Below are 17,710 nucleotides of genomic sequence, written 5' to 3'. Positions count from 1 at the left end.
CATCTAAATGAAAAGAAAGCCAATCTGTAGCTTTTAATGATGCACGTATTACACATTCTAACACATGTTTTGCTTTGACTGTTTCACAGCTTAATTTAATTTTAAATCAAACATTTTATTGTGGTTATTATTTGCGAGTATCGACAAAAGTTTTTGACTTTTAAATGAGAAAATTTCATTGCAGCCACTAGATGGCAGGACAATGCCTGTAGACATTAAATTCCTTGCATTTTGTGTCAGTAGTTATAATTTTAACGTACTCATTTATTGATTGAATATGTCAGATAAAAAATAATTTTAATTTAATTGTATTATAAAATCGAAACACTTTTGTCTTCATAGATTTTATACAGACGTTATAGCCTAGTCGTCATGATCAGTCCTATGCCTGTTAATGATACACGAAAAAATTAAAACAATACAAATAACCTTAAATATTTTAACAAATATTTCACAAACGCAGGGATGTAGACAAACCCTGTGTGGCACTACCGTAATTTATCGTAATCGCTTTTAATCATTCTGTGGTTCACACTAACTCAGAGAGAGAGAGAGAGAGAGAGAGAGAGAGAGAGAGAGAGAGAGAGAGAGAGAGAGAGAGAGAGATCCCGTTTTGTGGGCGGAGATTTTGAGTTTTAAAAGCACGTGGCTGCAAAGTTGATATTCAGTCACTTCACCGCTAAATTAACCTCTTTATCCAGATTTACCTTAACTTTATCTTACAAAAACTCTTAAGAGATCTCGGGTCGTGAGAGAGAGGATTTTTACCGCTACAGGCTAGTCTTTCTCCTCGGAAAAAAAAACTGTAAAAATGAAAGGTTAACGAATGAAAGCTCCTTGCGGTCGGTCGTCTTTGAGTGCCAAAAATGACAAAAACAAACGTTGAATCCAATCCTGTGTCTAATGCAGGCTCATCCTATCACGTACGGGACGGGCAGGATAAAGACTATGGAGACGGGAGCAGTCTCCAGCAGTCGGGACAGATGACTTCAAAACAGCCTCCGAAAACCAACTTGACACCCATACAGAGCAAAACTAAAGAGATCAATTCTACCAAATCCAAGCGTGGATCGTCTGGCACGGTAAACAGCCGCCGCGCAACAAATGGTGCCATCCATATGAAACAAGAGTCGATAAAACGCCCCGAGAAATCCAATCAGTCAACCCGCAGAAGGAATCGCAGTAAATCGTCCGGGAGAAGGAAACTATCGGATGCAAGCATTACTTCTGATGATGTGAGCAAGGACTCCGGGAAACTGTCTTCCACTGACAGCAGCTCTGAGATCTCCGACTCACCGGAAGAACATAAGCACTCCACTAATGCGCAGTGTGGTGAGCCAGAGGTCAGCTACTGCGGGGCCGACGAAGAGATGATGAATGATTCAATTGAGCAAATATCACGACATAGAGACGAAGATGGTGAGGATAAAACCACCTTATCCCCCGGCCTTGGATTCGGAGAGGGAAGCATCTCTCCTGGAGACCAGAGGTCTTACGTCTCTTTGGACAGTCGCTTGAACTTTAGGACATCTCTGGCGTTTTCGGATGTGGCAGGTGACTTAACTGATGCGGTGCATGAGGATCTTATGAGGGAGATTGAAGATCTAAGATCAGAAAATGAATATTTAAAGGTAATGGTTATTTGTCGATGTGTTGGATTTTTCATTTAGCCAGCAATGATGAAAGTCATGTAAAAAATGTTTTATTTAGAAATTCTGTTGATTTACCATGGTTCATAATAACAAATACCATTACAAACCATTAGCTGTTTACCATTACAAAATTCCTTTACGTAACGTGTTTTGGGCTTTATTCCAGTAATGTTGTTGGTTCCCATGATCCCATCTGCAGATAACACCTAACCAGTAGCCCAGAGACCCACAGATACCATAGTTTCAATTAAAACCAATAAAATTCCCATTGTACCATGTACCACATAATTTAATTCCAAATAAGAATGCAAACCATAATCCTAATTTGTATAAAAGAGCCTTCCTCGTGCTTTTAAGGGGTGACATACTCCACTGTTTCACTCATATTTTAAACTAAATTGTAAAAGTAAATAAATTGCACGTGATGCTTCGGCTTAGACTGTAGGATTGACTCCTCGGGTAATTGGCTTGTCTCATCTCTCATTACTTCTGACAAGGTGGATGGGTACACGAAGCGAACAAGACAAGCTTTGCTGTGATTAAGTGCCAGGTGCTGAGTAGAAATCAAAAAGTCAACACAAGTGCTGTCAGGTTATCCTTGAAGGCCATAAACAACACGTCAGTGAGTTAGCTTTGGCACGTGCCACTGGGGTTAGGGGTTAATGCGCTCATCAGTAAGGCCAACACAGACTTACAGTAATTTTTTACAAAAAAAAAAAACACATTTGGAAGGCATCATTAAGCAATGTAATTGGCAGCATATGTCTGTCATGCCTCTCAGGCCATCTAAATATAAATTTATGCAAATATCTGCACAAAAGGATTTTTACTTATATTCTCGTATTATTTATATTGCATTGATATCAATAAGATTTGCAAATGGTTCATTTAAACTTTAAAGACATTTACACAAATATGGAAATGTGTAAGCTAAAACACTTATCTGCATATCTACTTAGAAAAAATAAATTATTTTTAATACGTTTTTTTGCTGCTGCTTAGGACGAGATGGAGGAGCTCCGCTCAGAGATGCTGGAGATGAGGGACATATACATGGAGGAGGATGTGTACCAGCTACAGGAGCTACGGCAACAGCTTGACCAGGCCAACAAGGCCTGTCGCATCCTTCAGTACCGACTCAGGAAAGCAGAGAGACGGAGCCTTCGCATAGCCCAGACGGGGCAGGTGGATGGGGAGCTTATCAGGACACTAGAATATGATATTAGGGTAAGAAAGGCTCGAATGCATCTGTGTGACAGAGTTAAGAGTCACGCTTACAAACGTTTTACATATAAAGGAAAACATACCATTTGAGTGTGCCATTGATATTTACAGTATAATTAAATAGATGTTTTCCTCATGATTGTGGTCCAATTAAGCTACATAACAACAGCTACAGTGGTCTGTGCGTAGAGGAAAACCACTGTTAGGGTTTTGGATGCAGTCCATGGCATTCTTGGGTACAGGATGTTTATTGAAATTGCTTAACGGTTAGCGGCAATAAAATGTTGTATAGTAAGTCACTATGTGAGTCAATGCTCTTTGTTTTTATGATTCAGCATATGTTCAAGCCTCCGTTCTCGATTTGGCAGGGAATCACTGCTGCGTGATTTGTGACAGGCTTGAGCATTTTTTGGTTTAAACCACGCAGCCAATCAAAGAACGAGTGTTCTGTAGGAACGCTACACAGCAGGCCAACCCATATAAAGCGCCTGTTTTCTTTTAAGTCAGCTCCATGTTACACAAAAAAATCCTCTTGTTTTTTCCTGTAAACATGCTTCACCGATACTTAGCTTGTATTTTGTCTAGTGTGAAAATGTTATTTTGCAAGTGTAGAAACTTTACTATATATTATACAGTATATTCATCATGTTATATAGGTTTTTCTTTTAATGAGTAGCATAACGGAGCAATTTTAGAATCGCCCTAACGGCCATCATTGAGGCAATTCTGAAGATAAACTGAGCAGCCAGTGACAAATTTGTGCAAAACCTGGCGATACATGTAATCTCAACACGATTTAACAATGTTTCAAAACATTGTGTGTCCTTGTGGATGCAATAAAATCAATGTCAACAATTTGTTTATTGATTATTAAACTAGCAATAGTGCAGAATCAATATTTCTTAATACTTTTTAAGTCATAAAATGTAAACAAATCCATAATCCTAAATTTCCCCCAAAGTTTTTGAACGGCAGTACATAATCTAGGTTGAAGTGTTCATGTATGTTTGCATGTGTATATGTGTCAAGGACTGTAGTCATCAATATCAAAAGGAGGAAGTGTTGGAGTGCAGCTGCTTGTATGAGTTGTGGGCATGTCCATGGTCTATCTATTTTAAAGACATGTTGGAGAAATAGATAACCTCCTTATAAAAACTGGGCCAATGAGGGTGCCCATCACTCACCAGCACTCCCTCAAGTTCCTCAGTGTTCTGCGAGCTGGACATTTCCTTCTCATGGAAAATGAAATATTTTCTTATATATTAACTATCAACATATTAAATATATATTTGAAAATTAAATATATAGAATAATACATTATTCATATATCACAAAGTTACAATATATTGAATTATCCATAAGGAATACAGTACATTGAGAAATATAAGCACCGGTTCCAAAATATGGAAAGTACTGTATTATTAAATATTTTGCATTATCCAATAGATTTCAATATATTTTTGTTTCGTAAAAATAAAAAAACGAGTTAATGGGGCTGCTGCTGAAAAATGCAATACTGATAAAACAGCCAGCTTTGTCCTGAGAATTAGAATACAGTCATGCACTGAAAGTCACGGCATAATCACATAAACTCTAAAAGCTTTCCCTAGACATTGTTAGCAACCCCTTGAGAAATCTGTCCATTACTGCCTTGCTCAAGGGCACATGGTGATAGGAAAGGAGGGACTTCATGTGAGACTCGACCCACCTTCTAAATTCTGAGCTGTAAACTAACCACCTCACACCCTCAGTATCACAAACCACAACACTTAGCAACAGCAGAAACATGGCAACCAAATGTACCCTTTGCAACATTGTCTAAAAAGTCCAGATAAAATTCCTGTGTCATTATTTCTACAAATAGAGCTTGTTTAAAATGTTCAAGGGAAAATTAAATGTCAGATTGAGCCACGGGAAGTTATTTTTAAGTGGCACGAATATGTGATTGCATTATATTTAGATGACTCCATCCAAATATTGTTTTCCCAGGTGGCAAAAAGTGTTTCCCTTCGTCTGCATGGTGAACTCGAAGCCATTCAGAAGAAAAATTCCCAGCTTGAATGGGAAAACCAGGAATTGCGCGAGCGGTTGCAGAGTCTGGAAGTGGCGAAGCAGGTCTTGCAAACTGAGATGGACAAATCAAGAGAGGTACAATCACCAAATCTTTGCTGCTCTTCAGTCATAAACAACTTCACTGAACTCGAACAGAATCTAAACCCTAACACTAAAGTTTTTTAGTATCTAAAATATAAAAATGGTTTTACGTGTGTGTAACTGGCAATAAATATTTCTATCATGCTGTCATTTGTCATTAGATTTCACACCTGTGCTTACTGTGTATCACTTTACAGTTTTGTTGCCTAGACTCCTTGATAACATGATGCATTTTGGATGGCAGTTTGACCTTTACCCCAACTGTAACGGGTGTAACAGACAGCTGGCTGCTCGGGTAGGGCGTAGTGTGATCTGAGGGTCAGAATTCAACCCACAGCTGTCATTCTTCACTTGTGGATACACTGAGAAAAAGAGAGAGAGAAAGAACAAAGAAAACCTCACAGGGCAATTGAAAGACAAGAGCGAAGAGAGTGTGTCAAAGTACTTTAACCATCTATAAATATGTCTGAAGGGGAGATGTAAGTTTTGGCTGCAAGCCAGATATCACATGATGAAATGCAATTACGGCATCCGTGTTAAAAATACTTGTAGATGCTGATGAACATCAAGGCATGCTCAAATCCTCCACAGCCTTCAATCTGATTTGATTTTCAAAATGAATCACGGAGACACCGCCATACTAAGCAGACGTCCGCCTTTATTGGCAACAAAGGCCTGTAGGTCTCAGCACGTATGCAGTTTAATCCAGGATCCAGTGCTTAGAGGTGGATCGCAGCGGCTCGGCTCGGACAGCTGCTGGCCGTTTCTGATCCTCACCAGCCGAACAAATCAGCTACAGCAGCTTATGAAGACATCAGGCCATCGTCACGCTACCTGAAACATGAGGATCTACGTGCAACACTTGTTACTGGTCCATTAAAAGTCAAAAGTCGTTTTGCAAATCATGCCGTAAATCATAAAATTAATTACAAAATGTTGTTACAGCTCCATGACATTCAGATCACTGAGGTTATAATTATAACATTTAGGGAACCTTTTAAACTATAGTCTGTATACTCCTCTACTATTTATGCTAGTAGGGATCTCTGTGAGACCTTAGATGGAGCAGCAGACAGATAGACTGACTCTAGCCAGCATTCTTAACATACTCAGAGCAGCATGGATGTTTGCTGTAGCAGAATTTGAGTTCTTGGCATCTCTGTATGTGACCATAATTGAGTGTGTTTACTAGGTAAATGCTTTCCTTGGATATAAGCATTTTATCTGAGAATTTAAATACACTGGACAGTGGTAGAGCGGAAAATAACAACTGTGATGAATGTAATGCATACAAACACTTACAGTATGACCATAGGAGGACATCTTTAGTCACAATAGCAAGAATATGTTTTATAGGTGATGCTGCACTGGCCCCAAAAAGTATCTGTACACTTTAGTCAAACATAAATATATGTGATTGCATTATAACAAAACGTTAAATCAAGTGGCATTTAAAAGAAATGTAAAACAGATGCATAAAATGTAATAGTTGTTAGTTTTTAATGATACAACATTTGCATTTTTCCATTGGCCAGATGCTCAATGTCATCTGACATTACAGTGCTTCAAAGTTATAAATTTCATCCTTTTATCAGTATGTGCACTCCCTGCGAATCAAACCCATGACCTCGGGGTTGTAAGCGCTATGCTCTACTACAATAGATGTTATTTAAAATGAAGAAAAAAGACATTTGGACACTTTCTGGCTTGTGGAACAGGTCCATTACTTTATATGTGGTTACCCTGCTAGGATTCATTCAACTTGTGAAAAACTGACTTAAAGTGATAGTTCACCCAACATTGAGAATTCTGTCATACTTTACTCAAGTGGGTAAACGAACAGCACTGGCACCCATTCACTTCTATTGCATGGACACAAAACCAATGCAAGTGAATAGGTGCCAACAACATTCTTCTAAATATATAAAGTCATGCAGTTTGAAATGACAAAAGGATGAGTAAATGATGACAGCATTTTTATTTTGGGTAAACTTTCATTTTAAAAATCCACTAAAATTACTGTACGCAGAGACCTAGCATCATATTTCTGCAAATGCACTTGGTTTGATATTTTGAGATGACATTCATACATGAACTTCAGTGTCTAAACTTAAATACTTGTTGAAGCTGCTAAAATAACAGTATTGTGCATCAACAGAATTCTCTGAAAAGGAGAAGTATGAGATCAACATCCAGCAAGAGTGATAAAAAACTCTTCCCACAGGTAAATTGGGTTGGGAATCAACCTGATGGTTATCTATTTCAAGAGTTTGTGATGTGTTTTTAATGCCGACCATTTGTCTTTCCTCTGTAGGATGACAGTGCTGATTTAAAATGCCAGCTTCACTTTGCCAAAGAGGAGTCGGCACTGATGTGCAAGAAGCTATCTAAGATGGCCATGGAGTCTGAGATGATGCGCGACGAGCTCGCCAAGTACCGTCTGCTTTATGGTGAGGTAGATGAAAACAAGGCTAAAGCGGGCACCGTTAATTCTTCCCACACCCGAGAAGCAGAGGCCAAAGTTCATTTACGCCTGGTGGAGGAGGAGGCCACGCTCCTGAGTCGTCGGATTGTGGAGCTAGAGGTGGAGAACCGTGGGTTGCGAGCGGAAATGAGCGAACTGCCTGAGAAAGGAGGAGCAGGTCTGGAGGAAGACGAGTTGATGAAGGTGGCAGGTGAAGGATTGGCATTGCCGACCAGCCCTGGTGAGCAGGGGGAGATGGTGAGAGGTGGACATCTGGATGATGGAGTGAAGACAAATGAGAATATGCAAGTGGACCAGACAAATTCAGAAGAGGAGCGCGTGGAGAACTCTTTCATGAGTCACATACGCAGAGAGGGGCCAATCGGTGGGGAACAGGAGCTTTCTGATGAGAGCAGAGACGAAGGAAAAGCTCAATGTGCGCTTGGTGTGAAGGATCTAGAAGGTCTTCTTGCCGTTCATGATCAAGCGCTGCTTGTCAGATCAACCATTCAGTTCCTGACAGCTCCGGCTAAAAATGGTCTCTCATCCGCATGTACCCACATGACCCCTCCTGGTTCCCCCTACCTGAACAAAACGGAGGTAGATCCAATATGCGAGAAGCATCAGTGGCTTCTGGACCCCATGCTGAGTCCCCTGACCAATGGACTGGAGGTGTTACAAGCCCAACTGCGTGCACTTGTAGAAAAGTTTGAGATGCTGTTAAACTCCACGCCAGAGGGCCCAGCAGCTGATCTGGAACAAGCCACGTTAGCTGAAGAGAAGGACACAGGGAATCAAGCCAAACAGGGGCATCCAGGTGTAGAAGAACATTTTATTCATCCAAGAGTTCCTCATAGCAACGGATGTGATCAGGATAGTTTAGTCCTACTCACGCTGCAACTCAGATGGTTCCTTCAGCAATGGAGACAGGGAGAGAAACCCGCAGGAGATGGCAAGAACATGTTTGAGGTAAATTTGTTTTGTTACTGCGGTCATGACTCTTGAATGAGTATTTCTGTTTATTAATAAGAAGCTTGTATCTGACATTCCAGCACAATGTAGTTATGGAATATATATTTTATTTTCAGATGTACTGTCCAAATGATCTTTGTCTTCTAACGGACACAGAGTCACTGGGATGCAAGAACACACCACAAGAGAAGTGCAAAAGTCAGGTACATTGTAAAAAACAATTGTATTAATAATTGTCCATAATTTTAACTTAAAATGAGGTTAAAAACAATAACACAGTTTTATTAAGTAAAGTTTACTCAATTCATTTCATGAAATCTACTACAACACAGAATAATTTTTACAGTGTATAAAACGAAGTAGCAATTTGAAAAAAGTGCATAAAGCATCTCTTTTTTTAGTGTGAATATACTCGCACTAAATATGGGCAATTCCAGCGTTATGGACGTGACATTTTGCGTTATGGACGTGACATAAAAATGCTCAGAGAATGAATTTGTTATGATTATATTGAACCATCTGTTTATATTTTACTGAACCCTTGTGATAGAGTCTAAACATTAAAAAAATGTCAGTCTATGAAAAAATATATATTTAAAAAAGGGAAATAAACATGCGTTATCGATGTGACAAAAAAAGGACGCGGTTTTTGTGAGACGATAAACTTTGTAGGATTTCTGTAAAATAAAATGCACAATCCTGAAGCAATAATACCCAATGAATGGAGAAGGGATGCCTCTTTATAGAACATAAAATAGTTACTTTATAATCATTTTCATGTGTCCATTTATGAGGAATATGTAGCGTTATGGATGTGATGATCCTGAAAATGGCACTTACCTGACTATGAAAAATCATGCACTAAAAATGAAACAAATGCTTTACAAATTTGAAGAGAGATCTCACATGGGTATTTGAACCACCAAATGTTAAAATCTGTGCTGTTACCATAGTAAAAACCGCTGGTAAAAACTTAATTTTTTCGTGGCTAGGTTGACATTTTCGCGGAATTGCCCATATACAAAATAAATTATTACAGAATAGTGCATAGGTAGTGCAGTAGTTAAGTCAGGATGCATGCAAACCTTAAAAGGTGTATATGTCTCTCACAGGTGAGCAGTGCTCTGTTGTCAGACCTAAGAGCAGTTCTGCAGAATCTGTTCGATGAACTTTTGGGAGAACACAGGGCGGCCCAACATGTTACCCGTCAGTTTGCAAATGCCAAAGCAGCTTGGGCTGTTGAATGTGCGGAGCTCAAGAGCCTCATAAGCAGAGTGAGAACCAAAAGATCCCCCTAAATGTCCTTTAGGAGTTTAATTTGTTTAATATGTTCTGATTCTGAATGCATCTTGTATCGCCTCTGCTTCATAGCTCGAGGGTACAGCTGGGAAGGTGGAAGCAAGGGGTCCATTAGACCAGAACACAGCTTTGCAAAAGGACCACATTGAAAAACTTAAGCACTTGTTAGCGGAGTCTTACACTGCAGTTATGGATCTGACAAAACGTCTGAAGGTCCACGAGAGAAACTGGAGTTCTGAGCGGCAGGAACTCTTGCAACACTTGAATCACATGCGGCTGGAATGTAAAGGTTCGAAGGCGACCAAACAAAATAAGAAAATACAGGTAGGAGCAGCACTTGGAGTAGTATACAGAAATAATATTTTGCATTAGCATTTTTCACTTCATGCAGCAAGAAAATATTGTTATAAGACCTGTTTGGAGAGCTAATGTTCTTACACAGCTTGGTTCTGACAAGCTACATTTATTTAATCTTTCAGGAATTAGAAGAATCAGAATCAGAATCAGAAGAGCTTTATTGCCAAGTGTGCTTGCACACACAAGGAATTTTCTTTGGTGTTGGAAGCTTCTAGTACAGACATTCAACACAATGACAATACAATATAATACGATTTACAGTCTAAAAGATTCTAAATTGTGCATATATAAAATAGTCTTTATTTTACAGAAAATGGGGGATAATAACATATAAGAGACATTGTACAGGGTAGTATATAGTAGAATAAACATATTAACAGATTGTATGTACACTTGTGCAAATGGATAATTTAGTAAGTAGAGGTAGTGTTATATACATGTATACATAAGATGTAGATATAATAAGGCACTATAGTGCACACTATAGGAGTAGTGGAAGTGGAATATTGCTCTTAAGGAGCAGTTATCTGTTTAGGAGGGAGATTGCCTGGGGAAAGAAGCTGCTTCTGTGTCTGGAAGTCCTGGTGTTCGGTGCTCTAAAGCGCCGGCCAGAGGGCAGCAGATCAAAGAGTTTGTGTGCTGGGTGTGTGGAGTCAATGATGATTTTTCTTGCCCTGTTTTTCAATCTGGAATCGTACAGGTCCTGAAGTGTGGGCAGAGGAGCACCAATAATTTTCTCAGCACTACGAACTGTCCGTTGTAGTCTTCGTAGGTCTGATTTGGTGGCCGAGCCATACCAAACAGTAATTGAAGTGCACAGAACAGATTCGATGACCACTGAGTAGAACTGGGTCAGTAGCTCCTGTGGTAGGTTGAACTTCCTCAATTGACGGAGGAAGTATAACCTCTGCTGGGCCTTCTTTACAATGGAGTCTATGTGGGACTCCCACTTCAGGTCCTGAGAGATGGTGGAGCCCAGGAACCTGAATGACTCCACAGTATCCACAGTGCTGTCCAGGATGGTGAGGGGAGGAAGTGATGGAGGGTTCCTTCTGAAATCCACTATCATCTCCACTGTCTTGAATGCATTCAGCTCTAGGTTGTTTTGACTACACCAGGCAGCCAGCTGAGCAACCTCCTTTCTGTAGGCAGATTCATCACCGTCTTGAATAAGGCCAATGACTGTGGTGTCATCTGCAAACTTCAGGAGTTTGACAGAAGGGTCTGTAGAGGTGCATTCGTTTGTGTAGAGTGAATATAGCAGTGGAGAAAGAACACATCCTTGAGGAGCTCCGGTGCTGATGGTACATGTGCTGGATTTAAATTTTCCCAACCTCACTAGCTGCTGCCTGTTCGACAGGAAGTTAATAATCCACTGACAGGTAGAGGTTGGCACAGAGAGCTGGGTAAGCTTGGGCAGGAGGAGGTCTGGGATTATGGTGTTGAAGGCCGAGCTGAAGTCTACAAACAGGATCCTGACGTAAGTCCCTGGTCTGTCTAGGTGTTGTAGGATGTAATGCAGTCCCATGTTTACTGCATCGTCCACAGACCTGTTTGCTCGGTAAGCAAACTGGAGGGGATCAAGAAGTGGTCTGGTGATGTCCTTCAGGTGGGCCAGTACAAGTCTCTCAAATGACTTCATGACCACAGATGTTAAAGCAACAGGCCTGTAGTCATTAAGTCCAGATATTTTGGGTTTCTTCTGTACAGGGATGATGGTGGAGCGTTTGAAGCATGAAGGGACTTCACACTGCTCCAAAGATCTGTTAAAAATATTAGTGAAGATGGGCGACAGCTGCTCCGCACAGACTTTCAGGCAGGAGGGTGAGACATTGTCTGGGCCTGGTGCTTTTCTGATCTTTTGTTTGCGGAAAAGCTGGCAAACATCCTCTTCGCAGATCTTAAGTGCAGGTTGAATGTCAAGAGGAGGTGTTAATGGTATAGCAGAGATAGGGTCAGGGCGGGTGTGAAGGGTGAGACTCTGCATTTCAAAACGACAATAGAAGTCGTTCAGGTCGTCAGCCAGTCGTTGATTACCCATAGACTGAGGGGATGATGGCTTGTAGTTGGTAATGTCTTTCAGGCCTTTCCACACCGATGCAGGGTCGTTGGCTGAAAACTGGTTCTTCAGCTTTTCAGAGTAGCTTCTCTTAGCTGCTCTTATCTCCTTTGTCAGTGTGTTTTTGGCCTGATTATACAAGACTTTGTCCCCACTTCTGTAAGCATCTTCTTTGGCCTGACGAAGCTGTCTCAGTTTCATTGTAAACCATGGTTTGTCATTGTTGTATGTTAAGCGAGTCCTGGTGGGAATACACATGTCCTCACAGAAGCTGATGTAGGATGTCACTGTGTCAGTTAACTCATCCAGATCAGTGGCTGCAGCTTCAAAGACACTCCAATCCGTGCAGTCGAAACAGGCTTGTAAGGCCCGCTCTGTTTCGCTGCTCCATCTCTTTGCTGTTCTTGCTACAGGCTTGGCAGATTTAAGCTTCTGTCTGTAGGTCGGAAGAAGATGAACCAGGCAATGATCAGAGAGACCCAGAGCTGCTCTGGGAACAGAGTGGTATGCATCCCGTATTGTGGTGTAACAGTGATCCAGAATGTTGCTGTCTCTGGTGGGGCATGTGATATGCTGCCTGTATTTTGGCAGCTCACGGGAGAGGTTTGCTCTGTTAAAGTCCCCAATAATAATAATAAGAGAATCCGGGTGTTGCTGCTCCGTGTCAGTGATGTAATCCGCCAGCTGTTGCAGCGCCGCGCTCGCACAAGCATGTGGAGGAATGTAAACATTCACGAGAATAAATGAGGAAAACTCGCGTGGCGAATAAAAAGGTTTGCAGTTGATAGAGAACGCTTCTAAGTACGAAAAGCACATCTTCTTCAGTGTTGTTATATCTCTGCACCAACCTTCGTTTATATAAAAACATAATCCACCACCACGTGTCTTCCCTGTTGACTCGGCAATGCGATCCGCTCTGAACAGCTGAAAACCCGGCAGATGTAACGCGCTGTCCGGTATGGTGTCATTGAGCCATGTTTCTGTGAAACACAGCGCAGCGGAGTTGGAAAAATCTTTGTTTGTCCTGGTGAGTAAAAGTATTTCGTACGTTTTGTTGGTAAGGGAGCGGACATTCGCCAGGTGTATACTCGGCAGCGGGGTCCTAAATCCGCGTCGTCGGAGTCTGACGAGCGCACCCGCTCGCTTTCCCCGCTTGCGTCTTTTAGAGCGTTTGTACAGAGCTGCCGCTCCTCCGAGTAAAATGTCCAGTAAGACATCTGAATTTACAAAATTAGGGAAAAGATAGATAGAAGGGCATTGCTTAATGTTAAGCAATTCGTCCCTGGTAAAAGTGATTAAAGAAGAGTAGCTTAAAACAGGAAAAACAAACAAAAAAGACATAAGTACTAGAGCACTCCAAACCGAGGCAGCCATCCGCGGCGCCATCTTGAATAGAATTACAACATGTTGGTAAATGTGGTTGTGAATCCCACTCACTATCTGTGTAAATGCAGCATCGCTAGAGTCTTAGTTTGTTTTCTTTTCTTTAGAAGATTATAACTTTATCTATTTACATTTATACACCTAAAGCTTTGAACTTTTCTTTCTTGTTTTTGTGACTCATAAAGCTGTTAACAAAAACAGATCCCAAAATCCCTCTTTTAACTAATCCAGTTTTTCAAATACTGCTAAATTGTGCTGCTTATTAGGCTTAAAACGCATGCATTACTATATATAATGCTCTGCAAATGGCCTTGTTTCACAACACCACTAAGAGAGGTTGGAAAACCGACACAGTCTCGTGAGCCATGTGTGAAAGGGTTGTAAAATAGCGCATGGCAACAGAATTTAGGCTAATCCCTATCTGGAACTGTGGGAGAGCAGGCTGAGCGGAGACATAAGCTTTAATCATGACTCTAAAAAGGGTTTAGCCAAACCACATTGACCACAGAGAGTGAAACACAGACTTATAAGAGCTCAGATAAAGTTCAAGGAAGGAATTTACTTTCTTTTACAGTACATGTGGGTGCAAGATTGTGCAAATGGAGAGAGAGAGAATTTTTTTATTGTTTTATAATGCACAAAGACAAAATTAATTGTGCAAAAACAAATTAGAGCAACATGCAAAATATATAGATAACAAAGACCTTCAAATAATAATTACATTCATTTTAATCATTCTTTTTTCATTACAAACAAAGTGAAAGACAGGGGCATGAGGAATTAGTATTCAAATGAACAAGAGTGTCTTTTATACAAATGATTATAGAAATACAAATGATTTTTATTAAGCTGTTATATCTACTTTTAGATAGTGTGCTTTTTATATCAGTTGCCAGCAGTTTCAGTCTTCACTTTGAACAAAAAGTCCTGTTGTTAACTTTAATGTTAAAAATAAAACTGGCATGTAGACAGTGAGAGGTTCTGATGGGGTTAAGTTAAGCCTGAATAAACAGCAGGCTGTATTTTTTCTTGATCCAAAGAGTTTTCTTGCTAGTCTTTCTGTTTATTTTCCCGTAATCCCGAACTGTCACCCTGACATACTTTTCCTACAGTAAACTAGAGACACTTTGATATATCTGTGTATCTTCAATGCTATGTAGTCTCTTCAACAACATTTATTCTGAGATCGATTGATTTCTTCTCAATTGTGCTGTTTATTTCTTCTTTGTGTTTGTACAATTATTTTTATTTTCATACATTTTTCATTAAAAAACAAATAATCACACGAATAACAATGATCATACAAATAGCATTCTTTTGGTCTCACTTTCAGTCAGGTGGATGCAGAAAGACAGAAAGTGTTGGAAACATGCAGAGGTCAGCGTGATTATTTCTTTGCATGTCATCTGTGTTATTTAATAATATATAAATACAATTCTCTGTTAATTGAAATGTAATTGAAAGAGTTTCTTTTCCAACAGGATGTCCCTCAAAACCGTCACGCCAAAATCCAACAAGAACTGGAAGTATCTCAGTCAAGAGGCTGCTCTTCTGGACCGGGAAGGTCCCTGCAAGACTTGGGACTGCCCTATTATGACTCCCAGTTTTCCTGGTCTGAATCTAAGTGAAAATTCAACTCAAAGAAGCCACACTGCTCCAGAGAGAACCAGCATTCGTATATATTACAGCCCCCCATCAGCAAAAAGGATCCATATGAGATCTGTGATGGCAGAAATAGAGGAAGATTGTGAGAAGAGCCATGAACCACATATGAATGCTGTTTCCTATGGCCTCGTAAACCAAGATTGGGTCATGTCGTATGAAACCTGGCTGAGGAGCTTGCCGTTTGACAGCCAGAGTTTAGTGGAGAGAGATTCAGTCAATAGCATCAGTTCTCCATTTTCTTTTGGGCTTCGAAACTCTAGTGTTGGGTCGCCGTCTCACTTGGTTTTCAGTCATTTAGACGTCTCAGCCAACCTGAGTGACGACATGAAGGAAATCACCGCCAGCGTGCTGCAAACTTCTCAATCGAGCTCTTTGGAAAGAAGAGCAAGGGATTCTGGAAGCAGTGTCGTGAATGTCGTCAGCAAAGGAACTCAAACTCAATCCCAGCCACAGGTGACCACCGTTGGGCTACAAACAGATGGCCCTCAAAACCTTTACGCTTCGAAGCACTGGTCACCCCGGGTGACCTCTTTTGTATCTGCAAGAACCCAACAGGTTTCAGCTTCTTTGGACCGGGTACCCGGTCTGGCCGAACGGCTTCAGCCACACGCCGCCTCTCCAAAAATCCAGCGCAGACATTCTGCTTACACTCCTTTTTCCTCCAAGTCTTCCTCTTCCACATCCTCTTTCACCACTTCCTCTCTGTCCTCCTCATCTTCCCTAAGTTCCTCATCCAGGCTGGAGTACGGAACTAAGGAACGTGGCCTGTGGACCGCGCCCCAACGTTGTTCCCCAGGTTCCGCATGGACGCGTTCCACAACCTGCAGGTCAAGCTCGACATCAGCGCCGGCCAGTGATAAACCTGGAAGCCGGAAAAACGTAGGGATTCATAAGTACGGTCTAGTCCAGGAGTTTCTGCGCAATGTGTGTGGTCGAGGAGAGAAGACCAACCCTGAAGAGGAGAAAGCGCCGGCAGCACGTAGGGATAACATCGGTCTGGTGGGTTCGAAGAAATCCGAACAACCCCCCTCTCGTATACCAGCGGTGCCATTGGTCAGAAATGACAGCATCACCAAGATTGTTAACCGCAGATTTATGAAACCGGGCCAAAAAGAAGATTCAGTGTGCAGCCAAATTAACAAGGGTTCAGTTAGCAAAAACAAGAGCTTGGAGGTTAGTAAAATGTCTGGAATTTGTATATTTTGCAGTGCATGCACATTCTCTCAATGGCTCTTTAGTAACTTTAGTGACTTTAACTCGCTATTCTTTCTCATCTCTTCATCAGGATGGAGCTTGTGACTGCAGTTCACGCTCTCTGACCTCTTGCTTTACCCGACACTCGCACAAAAACATCAAGCATGGTCAGAACAAACCCCGCCCACGTGAATACCTCCTAGCTGGTGGAAAAGGGGAACCTGTTGTTTAATGAAGGGTGGAGTCATCATGTGATCTGACATCATTGCACAGACTGCACAAGATGATTTAGGAATAGGCAGGTTCAACATGTCTTCCCCTCATTCATAAATATTTATGAATATTTTAATATATATGTTAAATATTTTGTCTAATTTGATTGTGTCCAGCTATTAATAACAGTGTATTACTCTCAGCTCTGTTGAAAATAGTTTACCATGTTTAAATCCATTCCACAGTATTCAGCATATTTTTCCCAACAATAAGCAAAGCAAAATATGAAAATGAAGTCTAGCGTGAACCCTTAATATTAGTTAATGACATTAAAATAAATGTAACATTGTAACAAAGAAACAAATAGGGTTTTTACAGATCTACTGGTGCTGTTATTGTATTGTAACTCTTCATCAATTCAATGTTACCACTTTGTAAAGTTTTTAATAGCAAGTTTTGATAAAGGTACTTTGTTAAATTAAAGATAATTAGGCAAGGTTTTTTTTATCTAAAAACTATTTATTTGTGTCAAGACTTATGTAGCTTTTTTATGTAAAGTTTTATCCACAATACATTGTGTGTAGAAATCATGTTTTTTTAGTATTGTATTAGATGCCTATGTAACAAGATCTGTATTTAATAGATGCAAACATCAGTTGCTTGGGGCCAAGCATCTTAAACAGAGAGTGATTTCTGTAAACTGATTTAACATGCCACCCTAATAATGCGCCCCCCCCCCCCCCCCCCCCCCCCCCCCCCNCCCCCCCCATCCCTCTGTAACCACAAAAAAATTGTAAGAAAATTGTTTTGAATTCTGTGATTTTTTTCATGATTCCATGAGACAATATATATCCTTATTCTGATTCTGCTTAGTGAGTAGGGTTTTTTCCATGTTTCTTTGTGTTCCTTTTTTATTTCAGCATTAGCATTTAACATTTTACTCAGGCTACAATTTTAGGATGGCTACATGATCACTCTTCCATTTGTGCCTGTGCTCTTTTGTGGTCTTTTCTGTTTTGAGCAAAACTTGTCCTTGGTTAAGAATCTTACATAGATTTATCGTGACCTCTAGTG

General features: G+C 40.6%; 1 protein-coding gene across 1 annotated transcript; it reads left to right on the top strand.

Moving 5' to 3' along the window:
• The first annotated feature begins 661 nt into the window (after positions 1–661).
• On the top strand, positions 662–17,332 carry si:ch211-197l9.2 (protein SOGA1). Its single transcript, XM_057363445.1, has 11 exons — positions 662–1,631; positions 2,655–2,879; positions 4,866–5,024; positions 7,189–7,254; positions 7,345–8,463; positions 8,583–8,669; positions 9,579–9,740; positions 9,838–10,089; positions 14,898–14,941; positions 15,046–16,402; positions 16,515–17,332. The coding sequence occupies exons 1-11, from the start codon at positions 867–869 to the stop codon at positions 16,653–16,655; spliced, it is 4,377 nt and encodes a 1,458-aa protein (XP_057219428.1). The 5' UTR covers positions 662–866; the 3' UTR covers positions 16,656–17,332.
• Positions 17,333–17,710: the final 378 nt, after the last annotated feature.

Source organism: Triplophysa rosa, linkage group LG21 (genome assembly GCF_024868665.1).
Source record: "Triplophysa rosa linkage group LG21, Trosa_1v2, whole genome shotgun sequence".
Classification (NCBI taxonomy): domain Eukaryota; kingdom Metazoa; phylum Chordata; class Actinopteri; order Cypriniformes; family Nemacheilidae; genus Triplophysa; species Triplophysa rosa.
The sequence above is the reverse complement of the archived record's forward strand: the minus strand, read 5'-3'. Positions and strand labels throughout refer to the sequence as shown.

What these genes read in the sequence shown, in the direction of transcription:
- si:ch211-197l9.2 (XM_057363445.1), top strand. Translation starts at nt 867, where the DNA reads ATGACAAAAACAAACGTTGAATCCAATCCTGTGTCTAATGCAGGCTCA. An exon ending in CAGAAAATGAATATTTAAAG is followed by an intron (nt 1,632 to 2,654) that starts GTAATGGTTATT and finishes GCTGCTGCTTAG; the next exon opens with GACGAGATGGAGGAGCTCCG. An exon ending in TCAAGAGCCTCATAAGCAGA is followed by an intron (nt 9,741 to 9,837) that starts GTGAGAACCAAA and finishes TCTGCTTCATAG; the next exon opens with CTCGAGGGTACAGCTGGGAA.